Genomic DNA, 15909 nt, shown 5'->3' on the forward strand with positions numbered 1-15909 from the left:
GCAAGTATACAGACGTTACAGCTGTTAACGAGGGACATGTGTGTGAAAGAAATCGAGATTTCCTGCCAGGAAGCGCGCTTAATTTTTTCTTTCCAGTTAAGCTTTCTTTAATCAAGCTATCATTCGCGCCGGTTTCTCTAGAGAAACCGTGGTCCACGTTAATTCGCCGATTGGCGTAGCGTGGGCGGTGCAGGTGGGAGCGGCCGAAATTTTCAACTTATGCTCGCAGAGTGTGCCTTGCGCCACAGGTGCGCCATCTTTAAAAAAGCTTGCTGCTTTGAAGCCTTTTGAGCTCGCCAGAATAATTAGATGGCTATTTATCACGTTTGTTTATGCAAATAAACAATCACTCGGTGGTGACCGTGTCTGCAGTATGTCACAACTCTGTATACCACGAAAGCCACCAAAAATTTAATCAGAGAAACCGTGGGGTGTCATTAATTGAACATTAGCTAATCTCTTCGGGAAAAATCCCATCACAGATCGCGCCTGTCACATCACGTGCCACACCCGCAGTGCGAAAATAGGCAAAAACATAGTAATCAGAAACGTCACCAGAAAGGCACTGTGCAGCAAAGACTAGCACTTTTTATCGAGGTTTGCTTGACGTCTTCAGTATGTCGTATTGGTCCCTTTCTTTTACGTGAGCGCTTGCGCAGTGAACGCGGTGTTTATTAGTATGTGGATGTTCCAATAAATCAGTTGTAAGTCCGGCGACTGTGTGTGTGTGTGTGCCTCCTTCTGGTCCTGCATCTTGGTTTCCGCTGAGTTCTTTTTTTTTCGCTTGAAGCATGAAAGGAAGAGAGAAAAGAAAGAAGGGAGGTGGGATTCGTGATACACAATTAACACAGTAAGAACCTGTGCATTATCTTGATTCTCTATTCTCCAGCAGCATTGCAGAAGCTGCCAAAAGCACAAGACACCGGCTGTGACAATACACTAGCAACGCTGCTCCTTAATTGGCTGACATACTCGTTGCAGCAGTGATGTTTCTTCCCCACAGGAGCGAAACGTATGTTTGTTGGGAAATTGGTTTGTTTGTTGGGAAATTGGTTTCTAACAAATTTCACAAGCTGAAGTTAACGAAGGCTTTCTGCTATGCTTATTGTGCTGTTGTTTGAAAGGTATGTTTTGCTACTGATGATGCTGGATGCAGGAATTTCAGATGGATGCGGTAATTAAGCGTCTGCTCCTTTCTTCTTTTCTCTTTAGATTGTTCATCGAAGCCTTACCTTGGGGGAGATCCTGGATGGCGATCGGATGGCAGAATCAATGTACAAGATCCATTACAAAGGTGCATTTCATTATTAATTTATAGATGTCATACCATAGCCAGGTAGGGAATAGGCAGACCTGTTTTGAAACCAAACAGGTTCTACGTTCAGGGTAGCACTCTACTTTCTCATTATGGTGTTTTATATCAAGCATGGCTACAGTATAGAGTGTCCGCCAACAGTATTAAGAAGTGTAAATGTATTTAAGTGAGCTGTAAAATGGCTAGTCAGTTTTCGCTACTGGCTTGTTTTCTAATAACTGAATAATTGTTTATGTGCTAAAGTTTGGGTCATCGTTATTCTAAAAATCTGTTAAGGTAAAGTTGAGGGTCTCTGTGCACGAAATGCTGGTTTAACATCAGGCTCAACAGAGGAAGTAGAAATCTGAAATTGTTGCTGATCATAACAGTACACTGTTTGTGTTCATCTGTAAAGGAGGAGTTGTGTTTCTGAACTTAGTAGAGTTTTGTAACCCTGTAATCAAGGCAATGGTCTGTAGTCATATCTGTATATCTAGTTAGTGCTTTGTGCGATAATTAAGGGGATCCGAGAGGCCTGATGTTTTGTTAGTTACGACCATATGAAAAAAAAAGGTCAATGAAGCCAGAGAAAGCGTAGAGTAAATTAATGGCTTTGTTTTAATTTATTTGTACAAATAGCAGGGAAACAAGAAATGAAATTAGATGGAAAGACAACTTGTCAAATTTGGGAGCGGTACCTACATCTTTTGTATTATGTGTGTGATGCTTTACCAGTTCAGCTACTGTGGCAGCCATCTTCCCATCCACTTCCTTGGGTATTAGCTTATCTGTACAAGATTAGCCCTGGAAGCATGTTAGCCAGCGCAGCCCACAGCTATGGTGGTGGGTGCGGAACTTCCTTTCAATTGCAGCCATCATGTAGTGCATTGACTTGAGAGCAGGCAACTGGCCAATGAAACCTCATATGCTACCTCATCAAGGCTACCAAAGTCAAGTATGCAATAAGCTAGAAGAAGACTGGGATCTGAGGGCTTGATTTTTTTTGTTGGAGACAACTGTATGAAGAAAACCGACAATCACGCCTGAGAAAGTGTAGGGTAAATTAACGATCAATATGCATGACTCACTACTGTACGAGCCGGGAAAGTGGTCTCGATGTCTAGCGTCACACAGGGGTTCGCTCTCTAGCCCACACCGCTGGTGCATCTCGTTAACGGGTAGCTGGCCTAGCACTACCATGGCGTCACACAGAGGCTAAACAGACCTACTCCATTATCCGAGTTTTCTTGACAAGGGTTGCTTCTTTTGTGAAGATTACGAGGTCGAGAGGATGAGGAATGGAACAGGGGGTTTATTTACTTCGGAAAGGCAAACTTATTTACATAGAACAAGGGGTACTCGTACTGGCTGGACCACGGAGTATCGTTCTTGCAGCATGAGCTACAGGTCAGAAGGCTAATCTTTCTGGTGAGCACACGTTAGAGTACACCAGCACACCCCAGCACCTCTTGTTCACGGCACACCATCGAAGAAATACCCCCGGGCCCACTGTCCCAGAGAAAGAACATGATGCTCAAAGACAGGGGTGTCACGCTTGACTCCATTTCCGCATCTTGGCTCCTGGTACGGCCCAGCAGCGACTGTAACGAAGCGGCATATAACACACTTTCACAGGAGTTCCTTGGTCTCAGCGTCGTAGTTGGCGACTAAGTGCCATCCATCAACCTCATAGCCGTCAAACATGTCTTGCCTCAGTATCGCCACTGGTCTGTCTGAGGCGATGTATTGTGAGCTGCAGAAAGCGATTTGTCGCAGTAGGGCAGGAGAGGCTGGAAAGTCGCCTTCCCCGCTGGCCGATCGTAACAGTACACATTAAGTGCACATATCTTACCTTCCTATATATAACAATGCATGGAATAGAAGAGTGAAACAAGATAGCTTTCATTTATAAAGTTTTCTCCATCATGTTCTTGGTTTTTGCCTGTTTTTTTTTTTTACAGAACAAATTATTAGCACATGTGCAAGACTTTAGACAATCATGCTGCAAAGCTAAGCTGTTAGTGCACTTATTTTACCACTATTTTGACACGACACCCGTTACATAAAGGTTTGTGGACAGATTGTGCTTGTGCACCAAATCCTCTTTGCACTACTAGCAAGCAGCCAACTTAAAATCTCCATATGTAATCGCATTGCACTGACCTGCTAGCAAGCCCCAGATGCCATGGTTCTCACAGAACTGTTTCAGGCACAGGGGTGCAGGTATCAGAATGTGCTTGTAGGAAAGAAGGCATCAATTTAGATGCGCATGCTGTTGTGACACTGTATACGAGCGCGACGCGTATGCGTGTCGGAATGAACGGTCAACGAGCCGCACGCAAGGTGACGAAAGGCAAAAAGCCCTTGTTTATTGTGCTGGCCAATAATATACATTCGGTGGGGGGAAGCGGGGGGGGGGGGGGGGGCTCTCGTAGTAAAAGTAGCTTGGTGCATGCAGTTGTCACCCAGCTATCTGTCGTGACGTCACACGCCGCACACAGGCAGGCGATAACAGCACATCCCTCTTTTTCAAGCACAGGAACATTTGCACATACATGGTAGAGAATATATGTTATACTAGAAAAAAACAAAACCCGAAACCACTCATCAAAGTCCAGTCGTATGGATTTCTTCACCGTACAGGAACATTTACAGATACCGGGTAGAGAATATATTTTGTACTAGAAGAAAAAAACAAAACACCAAACCACTACACATCAAAGCCCAGTCAGAAGGGTTTCTTCACTACTCTACCAAACCACGTTACAGTGGGAGTGGGGTGACTATTGGCCACAGCGCGAGTTGGAGGCACCGCTGAATCTGTTGCAGTCGCGTCGTCTGGGCTATGAGCCAATTGTGCCGTGCTCTGCTGCTCTGCGTTTTCTGAAAATTCATAAGTTTCCATGTGCGCCCTTTTTTTTGGGAGACGATTAAGCATTCTCCTGTTTCCTGTTTCGGCGGAAGTCAATGCCATCGTCTGTTCGTACTACATATGATTGCGTTTTCGGTGCTCGTGCAAGGAATGTGGCCTTGGATTGCATGTCTGTCACCCAGACCCGGTCACCTGTTTCTAGCTTGGGAAGCCGTCTGGCACGATGGCGTCGGTTTTAGTAGCGGCATTGCCGCCACCTCACCGTCTGGTTGCTGGCCACAACTTCTTCCAGGCTGCCTTTTCCTGGATTTCGATGGTGTGGTAGCATTGGGACTCTTGTCCTCAATCACCTACCCATAAGTATTTCCGCAGGACTGACCCCAAGAATGCCGGGCGTCACCCTGTAAGCCATCAATGCCAGATAAGGGTCTTTAGACTTTAGAAGGAGGTGCTTAACCGTCTGAACCATTCACTCTACTTCCCCGTTGCCCTGCGGATGCCTAGGACTCATGGCGACATGTCGAAACACGAATGACACAGCGAACTGTTCAAACTCAGTTGCCACGAACTGAGGACCATTGTTGGTCACCACGCACTCAGGGATTCCATGCCTAAAAAAATACTTTTCAGTCTATCAATGACCGTTCCAGACTTGGTAGAAGGAAGAACGGCTACCTCAGGGTAAAGTGAAAGATAATCCATGGCGACAAGGTATGCCTGGTCGTTGATTACGCACAGATTTACTCCCACTCTCTCCCAAGGAAACAATGGTGTTGCGGTTGCTATCATGGGCTTGGCTAGTTTCTGGGCATGCTGTGCGCAAACAGTGCACTGATTTACGAGCTGTGCCAGTTTGGTGCTCAATCCTGGCCACCAGACAGAACCTTTAGCAACACTGCTACAATGCACGATACCCTGGTGCCCATCATGCAGTCTGCACAGCATTTCTGTTCTTAAAGACTGTGGGATTACAAGCCTTGTTCCTTTCAACAAGAGGCCATCAATTATGCTAAGGCATGCTCTATCATGCCAGTAAGGCATGAGGAAAGAAGGAACATTCGGTTTCCTTGGCCAATCGGTTTTACACAGCCTGAACAGGTGTTTGCAAATGGGATCATTAATTTGACATTCTCTCACCCTAGATAAAAAATTGGCCCGTGTTTCCAAGCCAAGCAAACACACCTTAGAGTACGCTGTGATATCTGACACACTCAAGCCTTTTTCAGAATCACTGCATGCAACAGAGGACCGCAAAAGGGTCTCGGCTGTGACTAGTGATTTGCCGGGAATGTACTGGACACCGAAAAGATAGCACACTAGGTGTAGCCGGAAGCGTTGAATTCGAGGGGGCATATCATCAATGGCCATCTGGCCCAGTAAAGACACTAAAGGCTTGTGATCAGTTTCAAAGGTAATGTTTAGGCCACGGATGTACTTGCAAATCTTTCGGCTGCCCACGTCAGTACTAGCGCTTCTTTTTCCATCTGGAAGTATCGCCATTCGGTGTTCGTGAGAGAACAAGACATGCGAAAGCTATTGATCTACGGTGACCGTCTTTCTGCGTTTGAAAAAGGACAGCTCCCAGTCTGAAAGAGGATGCGTCCGTTGAAAGGATGGTAGGAAGCGTTGCATCGTACATGGCCGTACACTGCGCAGAACAAATTAGCCCTTTCAGCTCGTTCAGCACTTTTGCTTGGTCACACCCCCAGACCCATTCGCTATCTTTGTGCAAAAGAACACGCATCAGAGCGGTAGTTTGTGCCAGGTGAGGCAAAAAGCGACCTAGGTGATTGGCCATGCCGAGCAAGCTTCTCAGTTTGGTGACATTTTTCGGTGCATTTAGATTCTTAATAGCGCTGACCTTCGCTGGATCAGGCTCAATTCTATTCTCATTCAGAATACGGCCCAAAAATCTCAGTTTATTATGCCAAACAGGCACTTTTCTTTGTTGAGAGTCACGTTTGCACAAGCTAGGCGTGACATAACATCAGCTAAACGTTCGTCGTGCTGGGCTTTCATATCACCAAACACTAAAATGTCATTCATGATGTTGACAACACCTGGCAGGCCACGTAGGATTTTGGACATCCTTTTCTGGAAATACTCCGGAGCAGACATAATTCCAAACCGTAGTCTGGTAAAACATTACCTCCCGAAGGGAGCCAAGAACGTTGTTAGTTCTTCAGAGTCCCTACTTGGTCGGACCTGATGGAGCCCCGAAAAGGCATCAAGCTTCGAAAACCATTTCGCACCCACCAGAGAGCCTAATGCTTGATCGACCCTAGGTGGCGTGAAGCGCTCATGAACGACGCACTTATTTAACTTTGTGAGGTCGACGCATACTCACAGTTCCCCCGACTGTTTCATTACCAGGACTATTCCTGCACACCAATCCATGGGACCATATAATTTTCTAATTATTCTCATGCGCATGAGTATCTCGATTTCATGCTTTAGCCTTTCAATGAGCGGAATCGGCACTCGCTGCGGAACGGTTATGGCATGTGCAATTGTGCCCGGTTGTAGCCTGACAGTGCATTCTCCTGGGATAGTGCCTAGACTACGACCCATGCGCGGAAAAAGTGTCTCATACCGTTGCTTGTCTGTAGTAAGTGAGTTGGCAAATTTAACGATACCTAAAGCCTCTAAGGCTGGCAGCCCGAGAATTATGTCGCGAAGCGGGCTAACGACATAGCACGTTTAACAGGCAGTCCTTCGTTTCCACGCAATCTCTGCGACAAATTTGCCGAGAACATTGAGCTTGTTGCCGCCAGCCCCCTGTAGTACCTCGTCTATATTATCCAGATGGGTGGGCAATTCTGGAAATGTAGAAGGTAGAACCGACACTTCTGCACCCGAATCAACTGTAGCAAGGATAGGCACAGAGATCATCAGAACCTGCACATGTGGTAAAGGTAGCTGGGCGCACGCAGTTGTCGCCCAGCTATCTGTCGTGACATCACACGCCGCACACAGGCAGGCGACAACTGCACACGTGCAGTGTAGGGGGTTAAGGTAGTGAGGTTAGCATCTGATTACTTCACGCTGTGCAAAGTGTAGTTTATACCAGCAATCATTCACTTGAGCTGCTGCTGTTGTGGCCTGTGAAAGTGCCACCAAATCAGTGTTTTCTGATGTTGGTGATGATAATAATAATGGTGAATCCTAACTTCTACAAAAGTGGCACATACCGCGACAAGAAACTGCAAGGCTGCTTGCAAGAACGGCAAAGGAAGGGTAGCTGATAGCCTGATTGCAGTGCTGACTTCTGTGAACGTGAGGGGGCTTGCACTTTTCTTCTCCCATGACATGTAGAAGTGGTTTTGGCCACTCTCTTGCTACGTGGAGTCGTCGAGGACAAAATTGCATGCCATGTCTGTGAAAGAAACCTGTGCTTCAACTTCCATCTGGCTGCAGTACTAGAAAACACAGTCTAGCGAGCGGATGCAGCACTTCAGATGTTGCATTTGTAGGAGGCAATTTGCTTGTGCTTGTTCTGAGCCACCAAGTGTCCAGACAAGCACTCTTCATGCTTTACATGATTGCACATGACATGACTGAATGTGGCTGCACAAGGAGTTGTCTGCTGCATGCTTGTGTGGCTAAGCTTTGGACCTCAACGAAACAAAGATTAAACTTCGGCAATCCATAAAACAGACTTGTGTTTATCATGTAGTATGCTGTCTTGCTATTTCCTTTGAATAACAAGCAGCTGGTGTCAGTAACCTATGTAGGACATTGGAAGAATAGCAAGGCCCTTTGGGCAGTATGAGTTCCTCTGTGCCGAGTGTACATGAGCATACATTGCCAGGCACTATGTATTGCTATTACTTTTTGATTGCATTGCATGCTAACCTTAGGTACTGCTCTGTTTCCCCTTTTATATTTCTTTATTTTTTAAATCCTTAATCGTCACTTTTTATACCATTGCCTCACTGAGTTGTGTCAATTCTTGTGATAACAACCTCTCTCTTTCTCCCTCTCTCCCCCAACCTTTTTTTTTCTCCTTTTTTTTCTTTGTGTGGGCACATTTTCTGCTGAAATACAAGCAATTGGCGGTGATACACAACACATCCACTATGCTGTGTAGCATTCCTAGTCAAAGGACACATTAGATGGAAAGTGTTGCTGTGGAACTAGCATCCATCTTGTCTACCTTTTTTTCTAACTTCCTTCTTCTCTTCTCCTGAACCCTGGTTCCTACGCTTCTGCTTCTTCTATTCGAAGGCACATACCGCTTCATACTGCAGTGCTGATAATTAGCCATTAAGGAAATGCCATAGAAACAACTAAAGTTTCCCTCACAGAGCAGTGTCAGTGCTATGGCCAAGTAGCTTTTAGCTGCCAGTACTTACGCTTGGCTGCCAAAGCCAGGAGGCATAGGTTCAAATCTCAGGGGTGTTACTCAGTGCTTATGTGCTTAAGACATTTCTTATGGGGTTATTAACCAATAGACACTCATGAGCACTTACTGAGCACTTCTGTATGCAGGATACTGCCTTTGAATGCTGGTTGCTGCCAAAGTAGTGTGCATATACAGCAAATGAAGAAGATTGAATGACACGGAGCAACAAATAATAAAGCAACCTGCACCCCTCCTTGTGTGGCACAATAACAAAGGGACAAACTATAATAACATGCTGGTCACCAGAACTGGCAGTGTGCATGTATTCAATATTTAGGTGGTGGCCGAGGCATTGTCAGTAGTCTCTACACCTGTTACTGCAGGCAAGGCTGCATTAGCAACTGCTGGTTTAAAAAAGAAAGCTCACGGGGATTGACATTGGCATGTTCTCGGTAAGCGTGATTTCACTGTGGCACAGTCATGATTTGCTGAAATTGCAGTGGAAATGTGTATCTGCATGGAGGCAAACATTTGCTTTCTATTGTTGATTAGCATACAAGTAGCTTGATTATGCGCAGTACATATAGCACAAGTGCACTGAAAAACTGTCACCGAGTTTCACTTGCTTAGCTTGAATGAATGGAATGTTTCTTTCAGTTTCTCTGGAGAAGAAAGTGCTGTGCACGGTGAACCTGTCAGCCGAGGACTTCAAGAAGTTGAAGGAAGCCATTGAAGACCTCTACTACTTTGAGTTTATTTTAGGTATGTTGACAACACCATGATGGTTTAGATTTTTTCACCTGGTGCGTAAATCTGAGTTTCACAAATATACAAGACATTTATAACAACACAAATGATGTACACAGCTGCTGACTCCCAACTGCTTGTTTATGGAATGGTCATACTAACCTTTACGAATGTAGAAATTTATTCAAAACAACATATTCACATCTAAAGATGGCCATCCAGAAACCACAATTCCTTATAACTTATATTTGCTTTATTGCGAACATCCTCCACTAACTTTCTCTTTTTGTTTTTGCATGCCTTAAGACATGCAAAAGAAGTGAAAGATATTGTAATATCTGGATAGCCATCTTTAGATCTGAATTCGTTGCTTTGATCACATCGCTGCATGGATAAAAGTTGGTCTAACGATTCCAAAAATAAACAGTCAGAAGTCAGTGCCCATGTACGTAAAGACAAATTGAATAGCCTATTCAATTTTGGAATCTTTAATATTCCCACATCCCTATTATTTTCATTTCTCACTTGGCATTGTTGTTATTTATTTACTTGTTTATTTATTTGTAGTTAAGTTATAGTTCGGAAACGCCTTGCAGACCCTGCATCAAACATTGTGTAAGGGTGGGTGTCACAACACTAAGCAGTAAATGGATAATGGGAGCTAAAGTAAAAAATCACAACCTCAGCTATGCACAAGAAAAAAAAGCTTGGTGGCTAAAATGAGTCTGATGTAAGTAGATTAAGTATCTTTGTCCATAGTGCGAGTGTGGCAAAGAGATACTTGTTGGTTCTGTATAAACACTCAGGACATGTAAGATGTGATAATATAGCAGCAGGGGACATATTTTCAATGGAAAATGAGTTATAACATTGTTTCGGGTAACAGCCTACCAGTTTAAGCATTGTCTTTTTGTTCATTTTTTTAGTTGCTGCCCACAGAAACAATTTCACAAGGATAACCATCATTAATGCATGGACAAGCCATGTGCACATGTCTGGGCATCCGAGTATGAGCCTTGCACCTTAGTATAATAAAATTTCAACCTGGATCTTAGCATAGTTGAACATGGCCTTCAACTAAACTTTTGTACAATTTACATGCATTTGATATAGTATGTTAAGTAGCTAGGCATTAGGTAGCCTCCTTGTTCAACATGCAAAACAATCACATAATGGAGCTGTTCTGAACTGTTGCTTGCAGATTTTTAATGCATGTGATGCATATAAATCTGAGCAACTAACTGCACATAGCCTAAAGCATATGGTGGTCGTTCCTGTTGAATTCGAACTTCACAGCTTGGAATTGCCCCTTTTTCACAAGCATTGTTTTGAAACCTACGAGTCATGTTATCAGAAATCATCCCTGTGGAACAAAAACTTTGTGAGGCTTGGAATTTCATTCAGTACACTCTAAAAAACATTTTGTACCATTTAGAGCTTATCTTATCTCCAAACTATAATCATCATGCATGTTCTTACTTTCTTTAACGCTGCGTGCCCAGTACTTTCAGGTCATGAACAGCATGCAAATTATTACAGTGACACAGCACTCGGACGATGGGAAAGTACACAGACACAGACGGGAAAGTAGCAAGCACAGAGTTTTACAGAAAGAAAAACACAATCCAGACAAATGTCAACTATCGTTCGGGAACATGATACACCCAAATGGTGTAAACTTTATTTATAGTGTACTTTTTTTTCTCAGCACCCAGTTCAAGCATTGTTTTGCTTCCATTCTTGCAACTTTCAGATGGCCTGAGGTTATGGGGCTTCATAGGGCAGCTAGAAGAGGGTTCCTTGATCCCGCACAAGCACAAACTGTACCTCTGGACACACCTCACCTTCAACATTCAGTACAACGACAAACAGGTGAGGAGAGCACAATACCTGTGGTTTAGGAATAGATTTCAGGGGCATCTGTGCTGGCCTGGGTGAGCCGAGTGTGCCCGTTACTCTTCTCGCGAATACGTGTAGCAACACTGCTGTTGTGGAACAATTGCCTTGGATAAATTTACGGAACTCCTGGGCACACAAACAAAGGCAAACTTGGATGTGCTTTGTCAGGTTCTTACAGTATCCTGCACAAGGTCCTCTGGCCAAATACAAAATTTATTGCTGTAGGCTTCCTCTAAGTACAACAACTGGCCCTTGAATCGGATAAATACTGCATTTATTCATTGTGAGTGCTACTGTTTTTACTTGAGAATCTTTTCCTAGGGCAGGCCGAAAATGGGCATTTTTGGTAGGACATGAAGTGTGTACGATGCACTCACTGTCCTCTAGCACCACCAAGGACAGTGAAGCACTGAAGCCATTTGGGTCGCTGTTGTGTTCACCATTGGGGTCTGACACATCCGTGCTGACCAATCAACGTTGGATTACTGTTGAGGGTCAAATATCCTGTTAGAAATAGTGAAAGCTTGGATGCATGAAAGTGTATGGGTGCCAGTTGAGACCATCGATACGGGATTGAATTAACGAAAAAATCTAATCAGCTGAAGCCAAAATGACAAAAGTCTACTGTATATCATGAAGCAATGGTTTGATTGTGTGGCCAAGTAGTCTCGAATAGTGTGGCTTCATTTTCAATTTGATTCACCACCTATGGCACTTCTCTTGTTGAAAATCAAGGATATTATTGCGTCTTTCACATTGCTATAAATAAAGTAATACTGCATTAGTTTCTTAATTTTTTCCGGTTTTCCTTTTGGGCTGATTTCATGTATATATGGCGACATGTCCTTTCTAGGCTTATGGGTACTGAAAGTCTGGGTGCAGGCTCAGAAGATTCTTATTGCTCAAGCACCGTAGTTGACGCAAGATTAAGGAATACAAGGGCTTGTTTCCTACTTGCTTATGGCTAGATTATTACTAGTGTAATACACAGTACAATAATGGTGAGTTCATCGTGAAGTAAATTGTACATTTGCCACCATGTTCTGAGACACTGATGGTTTTGAGTATGTGTGCTGTTTCATGACTTTTGGATGTAAATAGGATACAGGCAAATATACTATAAGCACTTGGGCAGTTACGACTATTGCACTGCATCGTTCAGGCCAGGGAAGTGCTCATTAGAGCTACTGCTGCAATATTGCTAAAGAACTTGGGAGGTTTCAACATATTGCCTACAATTAGCAGTAAAATTTCTAGAAATGAAACAGCCCATGACAAAGATCAAAGGATCTTTTTGTTGGGGGCCTCTACATAACATGCAGGGCAGTGATTGAACGGCCAACATTTTACGCAGGTGATATCGGCTAATGTGACAGTGACCGATGGAGTGCCTATGCTCCTGGATGAGATGACAGCTCCACTGGACATCACACACACATACTCAGTGCGCTGGCTGCCCACAAACGTCACCGAACGGGCACCTGGGGGACTGTCCAAACATGGGCCTCATGGATTTTTCTTCCCACAGACGTTGGAGGTGAGCAGAGGCGTACTACAGATTGTTTTACAGGTTTACACCATGGCGGTTGCAGCCATTTGCCACGGATCTGCTAAACTTGAACTACTGTAGTGCAACCAGGGAAAACATGGGGAATGCGGGCGATGGAAATTCAAGACGATGAGCAACACGAGAACAAGGTGAAAGCGTGAGCCAACGTTTTGAAAGTGGACTTGTCTTTTTCAAGGCGACATATGCTTTCCTCGGCACAGCATATATATAGGTGCGGTTCTTCTGAAGTGGAGGGAGGGTAAAGTGGGCGGACGAGGTAACTCCCGAGGGTGTGTTAGCAGCAGGGGTGTAGAATTGAAAAGAAAGATAATGCGCTATCGAACTTCGGTAGAGGAATGTGAGGCTGTGCCTTGCATCAGCCGGTTGATGTGTCATTGTAGGTTCCTCTTTTCGTGGAAGCAGCCTGGACGACGGGAAGGTGGTGGTGGTGAAGTGGGGGTGGCGGGAGGGAAGGGGAGGGATATGTGCTCTACTCCCATCGTCGGGGCTGCTTCCACAAAAAGAGGAACCTACAATGACACGTCAACCGGCTGACACACGACGCAGCCTCACATTCCTCCACAGACGTTCGATAGTGCAATATCTTTCTTTTCAATTCTGTACCCTCACTGCTAACACTCTTGGGAGTTACCTCGTCCACCCGCTTTACCCTCTCTCCCCTTTAGAAGAACCATACCTATATATATGCTGTACCGAGAAAAGCATATGTCGCCTTAAAAAAGACAAGTCCACTTGTCGAAATGTTGACTCCTGCTCTCACCTTGTTCTCATGTAGTGCAGCCAGTAATATAACTTATACTCCTCTTCAACTCCGTTTCATGCATAGCAGGCAACGCTGTCAAGGCTAAAGAGACTTTTCTGACAGCTCACATTTGCAGCTTAGGATAATGTGTCAGAGATGAATGAAAGACGTAGGTATGTGTGATGTATTTCGGTGTAACATTAAGTCCGATACCTTTATGTCACAAAATGTGACGTAATTCATTACGTGGATGGCTTCACAGATGTGATCCTATTTACCGCTGAATGAGTGGTGCAACACATTTCTGCAACCAGGGGCCACAGCACACTGCTTAGTATATCACCTACTGGAAGTACAAATGTGCATAAATAATGTATGATTTGACATAACCTTACGTTTGCAAGTTGTAGTTATATTGAAGCAGTTATTCTTTGGAAAGCGTTGTATATCAAGATTAACTGCACTTTGTGGTTGCACATTGCAAGTCGAAATGGTAGAAGTGGCTTTATGCCGTGATACATGCACCGGAAAAGGCATCCTATTAAAAATTAATAAAACTAGCCTGGTAGTCTTTATCTAGAAAGCCACCTAGATATATTTACAGCTGGCTCTATTATGTTTGTTGACTATTTCATTTAATATTCAGACCATATTGTTTATGGATGTACGTTCGACACTGTGCAAAAAGGGCCTATTGCTGCACTAAATCAACCTTTTGCCTGCACCAAGATTTGTGCCGAAATGTCCAGTGGCTGTTCCCTCACTCCACTAGAAAGTGAAACCCAGCAGTCTTTTGCACACTCTGAAGTCAGATCTATGACTGCACAAATTATTTCAGAAAGGAAGGACTAGAGTAAAAATTGTGATCACTTACTTCAATAAGCTTCTCCAGATTTAAAACTTTCTGCTCCCAATAGGTGGCACCAAGGTTAAATTTGCAGCTACAGAAATGCCCCCCCCCTCCCCTATTAACTTGCTCCGAATTCAACATATCCTGCCGTGAAACCAAGGTTTTCCTGCTCCAAAAATTGCTTTAACTGTCCCACCCCTGTTTGTGCAACTTTGCACTGTGGTCTGCAGTAACAGCTACAACTAAAAAAAGAAAATGGAAATATACTGTCTATAGGCATGTGCTAATGGAGCCCTGTAGCCTGTTCGTTTATCTTATCTCTGCTTAGCACCCCCTTATCACCCTTGAATACTGCAACCTGGCAGAAAAGTCAGGCCGCCAACAGTCAAACTTCTTGAGACACCTATTCTTGTCAGAGGTGTGTAAAGGTGTAACGAAGCTAACTTTAACCCTTTGAAAGTCGATTCTTTTTGCCATATGCAACCACCCACGGTCGATTTCTTTTATTGCAGATTCCAATTCCTCTTAGGGACTTATTACGAAAAAAAATTACCATAATTTTTCTAGGGTGACCGTAAAGTGAGAAAAAAATATTTTGCTTTGGTATGTACGTACTCTTCATTCATGAATAACAACAATTAAAAAAATGAAATAAACTTATAAAAATTAAAAATTTGATGCATTTTTATGCACATATTTCAAGGCCTTGAAAATGCGCACACGAGAATATTGTGCAACACTCAATCGAATGTTCCTGCTCTTACACTAATATGTACATCCATAGTGTAATTGAACTGCGTAGGTGTGCGCACTCAAGAAAACTGTGTGGTTCTGTGCCCGTCACAAAAGCACAACGTGTGACAAACTTCCGTTAATCTTCATCTTATTGCCAACCAGAGGCAATTAGTTTTTGCCAGTGTCCAAAAAAAAAAGCAACAGAAACGCATGCACTGCGGCATTCTTCCTATGCACACCCCTGTGTGCACTAAATGAGCGAGAGACAGGCGGTCGCCCTATAAGCGATTAGTAACTAGATAGCCATCAGTTATGCAAGGGCAAGAAGCCGAAACCGCCCGCGGTACAAAACCTGAACTGCCGCCTGCCCGCACGCCCGCCAATGTGCCAGCGGTAGTAGATAGATGCACAGGAGCAGACTGGTGCTAAAACAAACCATGCAACGAAAACTGAGTGAGGGAGGCGTGTGAAAAAAATTCCCTGTATTCCCACATTGTGGCAAGCACATGACAGAAAAGAAAAAGTTAGGAAATTGGCGCGTTTTTTAAACATACAGACGGCACTGTAAATATACAGCATCGACTATTTTTGGGCATGTTTACAGTGCCATATATTTACGTCGTTGACCCTCAAAGGGTTAAGGAGCTGTGTGGCAAAGCTGACTTTAGGAAACCAGCCACCATAAGACCCTTGCCCATTTTTTCTTGCTAAAATATTGGGTACTTATTAGATTACTATATTGTTTAGGAGCTTTAATGTCATTTCTACATTAGTTTTCTAGTCTTGACACATAGGAAGTGGGCGTGCATTTGATTTGGGGGTGTGTTAGAATTGCACAAATTCTGCCAAATTAGT

General features: G+C 43.9%; 1 protein-coding gene across 1 annotated transcript in view; it reads left to right on the plus strand.

The window, feature by feature from the left end:
- LOC135916869 (transmembrane 9 superfamily member 1-like) overlaps window positions 1-15909 on the plus strand; it is a 128743-nt gene that overhangs the window by 78579 nt on the left and 34255 nt on the right. Inside the window, exons 3-6 of the mRNA XM_065450292.1 lie at window positions 1213-1294; window positions 9169-9273; window positions 11012-11130; window positions 12512-12694. Of these exons, the coding sequence (XP_065306364.1) occupies window positions 1213-1294; window positions 9169-9273; window positions 11012-11130; window positions 12512-12694 (489 nt within the window). The remainder of the gene's footprint in view (window positions 1-1212; window positions 1295-9168; window positions 9274-11011; window positions 11131-12511; window positions 12695-15909) is intronic.

This window comes from Dermacentor albipictus, chromosome 3 (assembly GCF_038994185.2).
Source record: "Dermacentor albipictus isolate Rhodes 1998 colony chromosome 3, USDA_Dalb.pri_finalv2, whole genome shotgun sequence".
In the NCBI taxonomy this organism is placed as follows: domain Eukaryota; kingdom Metazoa; phylum Arthropoda; class Arachnida; order Ixodida; family Ixodidae; genus Dermacentor; species Dermacentor albipictus.